At 43.0% G+C, this 10,596-nt stretch overlaps 1 protein-coding gene across 1 annotated transcript; it reads right to left on the reverse strand.

Moving 5' to 3' along the window:
• Nucleotides 1-2,095: 2,095 nt before the first annotated feature.
• EXOSC8 (exosome component 8) lies at nucleotides 2,096-9,704 on the reverse strand (the record flags this gene model as incomplete). The annotated part of the gene is made up of 10 exons (XM_008937055.1): nucleotides 2,096-2,309; nucleotides 2,728-2,834; nucleotides 4,252-4,372; nucleotides 5,316-5,412; nucleotides 5,796-5,841; nucleotides 5,922-6,027; nucleotides 7,030-7,075; nucleotides 7,659-7,732; nucleotides 8,899-8,962; nucleotides 9,668-9,704. Coding segments are annotated over 10 exons (814 nt in total), but the record flags the coding sequence as incomplete, so codon positions are not given.
• Nucleotides 9,705-10,596: the final 892 nt, after the last annotated feature.

Raw genomic sequence — 10,596 nt, forward strand, 5'->3', positions numbered from 1 at the left:
TCTTCTTTGGCTTCTGCTGCCATTGTAGCCAAAAGGGTTTACAAATCTACTTGGTTATCCAAAAGGTGGGCTGGGTGGTCCCCCTTTTGATGTGCAGCCATCCATCCCACTGAAAAGGTCCCCTGTTTAGCAGTGTTTACGATTTCCTCCTTTTTTCTCACTGCCACAGCAGCAGCTGATTATCTTCCCGATGAGTCTGGGAATGGGAAGTCTGGGAAGTTAATCAGCCACTCAGTGAATCCTTTAGACATGGCACTGGAGTCTGGTCACTGGTATTTTTGTCTTCCCCAACAATCACACCACACATAGGTACCAACCCTCCCACGTGAGCCCTTCCCTCACCTTCTGCCACCATTTGCTCCCTCGAATCATCCCAAGGCCATTGCTCTGTAGTTCCATGTCTCTCCAACTTTTAGAAGATGCATCAGTGAACCATATGTTCTTTGGGAGGGGTTCAAAGAGGCCCTTTGCCCAAGCTGAACACTGTTTTTCTGCATCCTTAAAACTGTGCAAATAAAACCTGATGGGGCAAGTTGGACCCTCAGGCCCACGCTGCCACAGTTTGGTTTTAATCAGGGGTCTCATTGCTGCCTCGCAATCCTTGGATAAAAAAAGATCTCTGCTGTCCTCTAACTCTTCAGTTGGGTATAGAGGTTTTCAGTCAGATGTTTGCTTTGCCTCTGGTTTTGCCAGACTCCAAAGTCCCAGTTTGTGACCTGGGTCCGAGTCAAGGCCCGTTCAATAGTCAGAGCCCACTCGTTTTCCTCCAGTTTGGACCACAAGACACCTCTCTGTCCCAGGCATCTGATGTCTCGCTCTCTGCCACCGCCTGTGCCTCAGGACAGTCATTACAAGCTCAGGTCACTGCCCGTGGGTGAGGACTTGCTTTATATCCCTTCAGTGTTTCAGCAACAGGGGCAGCCAGGCGCTGGCATTGCTCCCTGCTGCCCAACCCACCCTGGCCTTACCCCGAGTTCCCAGGGCAGTTCACCAGGTCCAGGCCAGCGTCCCTTCCAGCAACCCTGGAGCAGCCAAGCTCAGCACACACTTTTCTCAACAGCCCTGGCCTCACACCACTGAGCCCACCCCTGCCCCTGCCTGCTTTCACCAGGTGGAGGGCTGGTGCCCCTTGGACCTTCCAGCACAAGGGAAGCCTGTCCCTGATGCCCATTTAAATGTCAAGTCTCACCCAAAGGAGAGGGAAGAGGTAACTCAGATTCACCAGTTCCCTCAGCTGGACTTAGGTGTACACAGCACAGACACATGGGTAAACAAAGAGGAATTTATTGCATAACTGGGCTTAACAATGAACAAAACAATAACTAATAACGTGATCATAAATCAATACAATAAGTAATTAGCATAACTGTGATGGAGCTTAACAACTAATACACAGTAAGCAGAACTTGTGTTCTATAGCTAGGCTCACTGGTTCACAAAAGCACCTCTCCCTTGCAAGGTGCAGGCCTTGCATTGCTTAGGAGGAACAGACACAAAGGTGGAGAGGAAAAGGAGCCATGGGCTTCAGTATCAGTCCAGCCAACAGGGCAGGGGAACTAAACAGGAAGGGCAAAGGGAGAAAGTTTAGGATCACCAGTTCATGGTTCCAGCAGCATCTCACAGGTGCAGTTCTTTAATGGTGGCACACCACAAAATCAATGTATTACTGCCCCTTTTATCCCTGGGGGTGTAGGGTGTTCCCTGATTTACACAGAAAGCAAAGAGGGTGGGAACTAATTTGCAGGTGACCACCTTTCCTGGCCTTTAGAGAGGGGGAAGGGGGGCATCAACCCTTTCTCCCGCTTGTGTTGGGGGTACCAGACACCCCATATCAAATCCCAGCTGGATGACCTTTCTGGTGAGGTGTGCAGGGCTAACCTTATCTCTGAGGGGCAGGCATCAGCCTGGGTGGGGAGACAGGACTGTCCACCTCCCAGGCAGGCAGCATTTGGAGCCTCCTCAAGCAGGCCTGTATCACAAAGCTGCTTCCACCTCACAAGGTTTGAGACATTAATGCCCCAGGAGTCCCACACATGGCAGCATTGTACATAGCATAAGGGTGAAAAATATTTTAGAAAAAATGAACTTTGTAAACATTGTATTGGTATATGTTTATTTAGTATAAAAGTTTTGTGAACGCTGTAACAAACATAATTTTTACAAATCCATTTCTGAAAAGCTCTCTCCTTTTGTTCAATTGGGCTTTACACTTGTCATTACTTTGTCTATCAGCTTCTTTACTTCTTTGTGTCTTGTAATTGCTCTGCTGATACAGTCCTGCAGCTTGGCTCCTGTCAGAGGACTTCCACCTGAAAATTCAAGAGGAATAATTTCATTTTCTATTTATACTTCAGCTATATATCTGAAATGTGTTTTCAAAATGAGAGTGTTAAGTAATATAGTAATTCTCATGACCAACAACTTTCACCTGGGAAGCACACAGCTTCCCCAGCTCTAGCCTCGGGCAAAGAAAACCAAACTAGAGGTGTTAACAGGAGCTGTGCCCAGAACCTGTCCTTTGCTATATGCAGGTTAAGCCCTGACTTCTCTCTGAATGTGTCATGCCACCTTTTGAAGACTAACTTCAACAGCAAGCTGTTTAGTACGTACTCAAGCAGTCTGTCATCATGAAGCACCCCCATTTTACAAAGAGAAGCTGGTACAAAACAGTTAAGTCAAAGGGTTATCATCACAGGTTCTTGTAAAAATAACTTGGAAGTACCTTACCTGGCTTATGGACATAACATAGCCTGTCTTCATCATCAGTTACAACAGTTACTGCTCCAGTTGCTAAGTCTTCTTCTTCAGCAGTTGGATCAACAATGAGCAACGTGCTTGTGAAAAAAACAACATATGCAAATGTGTTAGTATACCTTGCTCCATTAACATCCCTGCAAAATACACACAGGAGTTTGTACTGTAGTCTTACAAAATACTTGCAGGTGGATTTAGTGCTCAGGCTTATCTGCTTTCTTATCAAAATGCACAAATTAAAAAAAAAAAATAAATGTGGTAGATGCCACCTATTTAAGGGGATATGTGTGTTAAAATACTAGCTGTTGAAAGTACAGGTTTATGCCCCAGTTTCATAGACCTGTAGAAAAAATAATAAACCAGAATGGAAAAAAACAAAACCACAACCACACAACATAGGCACACACTCCCCCCTCAGGCTTTACTTTCAGGAGCTAAAGGGAGACTTGAGTAACTTCTGTGATGTAGCAGTTGGTTTCAGTGAAGGGAACAAAGCTCAACAAGATTGTCACTGACAGCTTTCTTCCAAAGGCAACTTTTTTTGTCTGTTGGTAAGGAGGTTTGATTTACATGCAAAGAATATCCTACTGACAACCCTCTGCCTCTCATACTATCCAAACTCTCTCAGTCTACATCAAACTTCAGACCCACAGGAACTGGTGTTAAAGCAATTAACAGAAGCACCCAAGTGCTAACAAGTTTCTGCTTTGATTCCTTTTGGTAACCACTTGGTCAGCATTTGAGTCCAGTGCTCCCCCAACTCCAGCTCATATTTGAATGCAAGGGCCTGTGAATTGCTCCTGCAGTTGTAGATGCATGTGCAGCACATCACTGATGTCTCTGAATACACCCAGATCTTACACTGCAGAACAGCACAACACACACTTAACACACTTGGACTAATGAAGAGCCAGTAAACAATTTCAGGTGAGGAGTCAACTTCTCAGATGGGATTATTCTGAATTCTCATAATCAGATTCTTTAGCTACATGAGCTATGACTTAAGAGTGCTGGTCATAGTTCATCTGGGGTAATTATGTTTTCAGTTATCCAAAGGTTCTGTTGCTCTAACTGCACCATTACTTCTTACTTCCTGTGTTGACTGAACACTTGGTGTAAGCTGCTCAAAACCTACCATCTTTTATATCAGTTATTTGCATACACTTCTGAAACATTAATTGCACGGGTGACATTTAATCTCGAAGACACTGCAAAAACATACACCAACACCTATTCCTGTACTTTTAAGCATGTACCTTCTAGGTGGGGAACCCATTCTTCACACAGGCAGAAGGTGGGCAGACTTTATTTTGTTCTGCATACTCATTCATGTCACAGACCTGCAGGTCAGCCCCACCAGAGAGGCCCTGGGTTTGAGACCAAGTGAATCTTCCCTGCCCGAGGCTGCAGGTGCTGCACCCCTGGCAGCATCCTCAGTCTTTCACTGCTTTCACAAACCCAGTTGTCTTCCTAAGTACAAAACAGTTACCAACTTACTCATCAAATACAGCAAAAGATGTGGCAACTGGATGCTTTCTGATAATCAAAGGATTCTTCTCTTTTAAATTAACTTCTGATAATCCGGTTTCTTCATTTATAGTAACTGATGGCAACTGTACTGCAGAGATGAAAAAAAGGCAATGGTATAATGTCAAACACTGCTGGCTTTAGTAGGTCTACAGAGGTCCAAGACTACTAAAATATTTAAGCTGTTCTTTTAAGCCACTAAAACTTGATCAGAATAGAGTTTTGGCTACTTAGTGGTAGCCAAAAAACTTTTAGCCACATTACTGGTGTTCTGTTAAAAAAAAAATAATCTTGAATTTGAAGAAACTCTTTAGCTTAGAACTATTCATGCAAGAAAGTATTTAATCTTTCTCCTTAAGGTAACATTCTTTCTTACACAAAAGGATTTTCTTCTTCCAAAATGCCATAAAAGACTTCAGAGTGATATTTATCAAAAAGTATTTTTTCCCCCAAAATCCTACTGGACATACAAAACCCAGGAACACAGTCTCCTCTCATGAATTTTCTGTACATGTAGAAGCACTGCAATCTGATCTCCAGAAAACTCATGCTCTGACAACCCGTGCAGCATTTGAGGCAGGGAAATCAGGAACAAAGCAGCAACAGGAATTCAAAAGCAAGGAATCTGCAGCTGGAAAAGGAGGCCTTGCTGTAAGCTTCCCTCCACACTGCCTCCTACACACACCTATAACCCACACCCCTCTCAATCATCAGTCCACAAGTCACATGCATGAAAATGGCTTTTTTCAAACTATAATGCATTAAGTTGGGAATATTCTGTTGTGACAAATAAGCAAAGCCCCCCACAACTTACTCTGCTGACAAAATACATTAAGGAGGTCAGAGCTTGGTCCAAACACTGAAGTGTTTTTATAAGCTCAGGTTCAGATCTCTGACACAGAAGAACATGTGGCAGAAAAAAAAAAAACACCAAAGAGGAATTGTGAACCAGCTACTTATTCATCATGATCAAAACTAACCTATTTCTCCAAGCAATGTGAATCAGTGTGTCTCTTGCCCTAGAGAAGACTTACCATTTTTTAATGCTGCTAACAAAGCAAAGGTGCTGGCATCCAAAATGTTTCCATCGTAGTCCAGACATATGATATCACAGTATAACACCCAAGCAAGCTATCAAAAAAGGTTTGCACATGTGAGATATTACAGCAGCTAACAAGCAACTGCTGCAGTATCTAAGAAGATGCTGTCTGTGTGAACAAAGATACTGATTTCTATCATAGGATTTTTACACTTCAGACGTAAACCAAGCTAGGAAGACTAAAAAGGAAAACCAAAAAAAACCAACATGTAACCCCAAATACCTTCTGTAATGTCTCAACACTGTGACCCTGTCACTGTGTCCCTCTTCATCTTGAGATCCAACGGTAAACCAAGCTAGGAAGACTTAAAGGCAAAACCAAAAGAACACAACATGTAACCCCAAATATCTTCTTTAATGTCTCAACACAGTGACCTTGTCAGTGTGTCCCTCTTCATCTTGAGATCCAACTTACCTTGCCACTTGCAATACACAGATCTTCCTTGGCTATCATCTGTGAACTGAAATAAAAGAGTAAGCCAGGACACAGAAAATTGTCTTGTAGTTGCTCATGCTTTAAAGGTGCTAAGATGGTTCTTACTTCTCAATCACATCTGCAATGAACTGGCTTGCTGCTTGAGCCTCTTCACCAGGTGGCCCAGAGCGAAACCTCGTTGAGCAGAGGGATGGCAGTTCTACATTTGGGACTAGGGACCGAGAATCAATAGTCAGAAACTAAAGACAGCAGGCAATGGGAGAGCAAAAATGGCAATGAGATAAAACACATTCTTTAAAGCATCCTATGTACTTCAAATAGAAGGCCAGGGCAACAATTTTTTCAACCAAGACTTCCTACTTCTCACCTCAAAAACAAAGTTATGCATGAGCTTGTGTTGAAGGACTTGGAGTACTCTGTACTCAGAAACCATGTATTCTGAGGAGAAACACTCCCCCCAACTACCATTTTCTGTTTGTAATCCCACTGTGAACAGCATGGCCCCACACAAACTCTGCAAGTGTTAAGCATTCTTAGCAGATCAAGGAACAACAGCATTTTCATCCTCCTGCCTGACTGTACTAGTATGCTATCTGCTTGTCATCAAGCATTAAAACCTGCTGCTTTAGACTTGAAGCAAAAACATGCATAAACACTTGTGGGGAAAAAAAAACCCTGAGCATAATCCAATTCACTGAAAACAACATACTTTGGAGATACCTTGTAACAAGGGGATTTAATCTAAGCTCTCAGTTCCACAGAATTATTTTATTTCAAATGAAACTTGAAACAGGAGTGAGGATGTACCCCTGGGTCTTCTGAAGTTCTCCAATAAACAAAAAGGATTTCACTGGTTTTAAGAATTTAATGTTTTGCCTACTGGGACCTCAAGACAAAAGTTAATGTGCCTTTGCACAACTTTGCATGCCACAATCTTTTATCAATACCTCCTCCTGCTGCAGGTTTGCTTTCAGCCTGGTCTGGAATTAGCCAGAAGACAGGAGCTTTGCATGGAAAATTAAAAGCAGTGCAGGGAGAATTCTGAAATTTCTGAAGTACCACTGCCTGTATGTCACTGTTACCCAAAAGAAGTCTTCACACACACACACACACACACACACACACACACACACACACACACACACACAATCTGTCCCATCATCACAGCTGAGGCAGTACAAGATCTGAGTAAGATCCATGCTGAAAACCTTACCAATATATCCCTTATCAGCAGAATCTACTGAGGGTGCAGCAAGTTCCTGGAGGAAAAAAAGACAAAAATGAAGAGCTGAATTTTGAACAAAAAGATTCTCTAGCTATTCTGTATATGAGTAGTCATTTTATTTCCAGTGTATCACTACAATGATATTTACAAAAGCCATTTTTAATTAGTCCCTGTATTTTTCCTATGGGAAAACTCAATACCAGGGACATCCAGGGATTTGTCTCACAGCTCATGGCAGGCCAGGAGTAAAGTTGAGGCTACAAGGCACTTCCTACTCCTGCCAACTAATTACCAATGTGCTTATTGGTCAATTTTATCTAGAATTTTATTATCAATTTTATCAGCTTTTATCTAGAAATAATAAAGGTTTTACTTTTATATATATATATATATATCTTTGCCCATACACAATACACACCAAAAAAAAATAGATCTTCTCAGACCATACAGGGACAATTAGATAAATTCTATATTAACTTCCACACAGAAAGTAACTTTAGGTGACAGACTGTGCTTGTGTCTGACTGGCATATTACTGCCACTCTGCAGAAGATTCATTCTAAACAGCACTGCACAAGTTCAGCTGGCAGTTAAATGAAAATAAACCCCAACCATACCGCTTTAACTCCACAAATCACTGTAGTATTTCCTAACTTCACCAGGGCAGAACCATCTGCAGTTGTAATTGAACCTGAAGAGAGAAAATGCTGTTCAAAAAAAGCCATTTTTTTCCACTCAAAGGGCCTTAATTAACATCCACCTTCACAGAATGTTTACTTTCCAGCATTTTATGCTAATCACAGCCTAAGCAAAGTCTCAATGAATCCAGGGCAGGAATAGAATCTCTGATTAAATCTGATTAATTGAATAAATTAATTAGTAAATCACACATGGATGGTTGAGCCTGGAAGGGACCCCCTAAGGTCATCTCGTCTGATCTTCCTGCTCAAGCAGGGCCACCTAGAGCCAGTTGCCCAGGACAGTGTCCAGATGGCTTTTAATCCAGATGGCTTTTAAAGACCCCCAGTCTGGCCCCCTGCACATACTGGTGCCTGGGGTTGTTCCTCCCCAGGTGCAGGACTTTGTGCTTCTCCCTGCTGAATTTCATGAGGTTTCTCTTGGCCCACTTCTCCAGCCTGTTGATGCCCATCTGGATGGCAGCACGACCAGGTCTATCAGCCACTCCCCCCAGTTTGGAGTCATCTGCAAGCTTGCTGAGGGGACACCATGCCCCATCACCCAGATGATGAATGAAGACACTGAACAGGACTGGATCACTACAAAGAAGTACATCATTGATCCCCAGTGTACTTTTTTAAACCAGAAATCATACATGGTCACTGTAAAACCACCTTCTGGCTGGCTTAAAGCAAGACCTAAGGGAATGTGGCCTTGTACAATGGAGGACAGCTACAGTGTCAAGTTTGAGCAATAATCAGCAACTATTCCACAGTGGTACAGTAACCTGCATTTTACCTTTAGAAATCATAAGGTGTAAGAAGGGCAGGTGAGGTGCTGCTGCTCACTGCAGAAGACATATCTTGCCTCTGCTTGAGACAATTGGCCATCAAGCTTAGAACACAGCAAAACCCAGGAGCCCACTGCCTTTTGAGATGCCAGGATATCAATTTTACACTGATCAGCACACGCCTGGAAACTGCCTTCAGCACCTGTAACACAGGCTGCTGATCCCAGAGACAAGCTTCCACAGCCACCTCTACAAATCCTTCCTCTTCCTTGTGTCAAAATGCAAGCACCAAGAAAATTGATTAGCAAGTCTTCAGGGCCACTAACTATTATAATCTGAGGCTAATGACACCTCCCCCATTATTATTATTAATCCAAATAAGCACTTGCCTATGTTGACAGTGGTCGCCCGGAATTCACCCAGCTCCCTTCCATCAGGTCGACAGTTCTCCTTCTACACAGAAATTACAAAGTTCAAATCAGACAACATATTTCACTAAAGAACACAGCAATGTACATGCTAAAATAACACAGCAATGTACATGCTACGCCAGTTCATGTAAAAGAGTATTCTCTTCTTTTTAGCAGAAATAGGCAGCTACAAAAATGCCAGGGAACATTCGATCCCATTCTAGCCACTTTTTCATCCACTGTTTGTGGTTACAGGCCTGCAAAACAATACATTTCATAACAATTTATTTAGAAAACAAACATAACAATAGACTGATTGCCTCAAGTATTACATGATAGATTCAAAATATCATCCAAGAATGAATACCCAATGATATCTTAAAATGAGAGTTTCTAACTGTCTGTATTGTTTAGATTTTGCAGGCAATTCCCCTCCCCTACCCCTACCTAGTGAAGCTCTTATAATTAATAAGAGAGTGAAATAAAGAAAAAACCCCAAACATCTCCCCCTCAAAAAACCCATCACTGAAATACCATTAGTCAGAAGCTGTACAACACCTGACCCTTAGGTTAGAATTCACACCAATTCACCACCAGCTTAAGATCTGAATCACTACCTTGCTCAGTCAGTTTTTCATTTTTAACCCTTGTAGTTTCAGGTTCCCATACAGATAAATTAGAAAAGCAGAGGCAAGCAAGAAAAAAAAATTATCAGAAGCAATCAACATGCAGATCACATTTTACTCACCAAAAATCTTCTGTAATATTCCAATGGCTCCACTGTTCTACAACAAATAGAAAGACAAGTTCACATGCAAGCTCCCAAGCAGGGAAAAGACAACAAAAAGGACAAGCAATCACAAGCCTCCAACACCAAATAATTTGGGGATGAAGAAGACTGGCAAAGCCACCCAGCAATATGGTTGCAGAAAGATGAGGAAACTCTAGCTAAGAAAAAGATGTTTTCCTACATTCACTTCCAGAACACTTCTTTCTGACAAGCAACCTGCCTGCACCTACACATAACACAAACAACTACCTTTCACCTCAATAACCTTGGCTACTACTTTTAATTCAAAAGAGAGCTTTCCAAAAGCAAACTAGCACAGAGGATTACCACAACTCGTGATGGCAAGTGTGAATTAACAGCTGTTAGTGCCCTGTACACTGGCCCTGTACTGGTGTTTTTAACCCCAACACACAGCCTGTTCTCTTACAGTACAAGTAAGAGCACTTGCTAAACCTCGTTTCCACACATTCAAGCTGTGTATCTGGAAGAAGCAAGGCCACAGGAACAGGCTGCCCAGAGAAGCTGTGGATGTCCCCTCCCTGAAAGCGTTGAAGGCCAGACTGGATGGGGCTTTGAGCAACCTGGTCCAGTGGAAGGTGACCATGGCAGGGAGGCTGGAACTACATGACCCGATTCCAACCCAAACCCCTGTACAATTCTGAAAGGAGCCAGGACTCCCTGCTGCTGTAAGCTCCACTAAACTCACTGTGCCCATACCTCCTCTCTCTGATGGAGAAGGCTGTCCTCCTCCCCTTCTAATACCCCAGGAACCACGGGACAGGCTGGCAGGACCTGGGGAAGCTGTTGGGGCCAACCCCTTACCCAAGCCAGGTCCATGCAGAGTAATCTGTCACACAGGGCCTTGTCCAGGAATGGAGATACCACAG

The sequence above is a fragment of the Merops nubicus genome, unplaced genomic scaffold (assembly GCF_000691845.1).
Source record: "Merops nubicus isolate BGI_N331 unplaced genomic scaffold, ASM69184v1 scaffold19373, whole genome shotgun sequence".
In the NCBI taxonomy this organism is placed as follows: domain Eukaryota; kingdom Metazoa; phylum Chordata; class Aves; order Coraciiformes; family Meropidae; genus Merops; species Merops nubicus.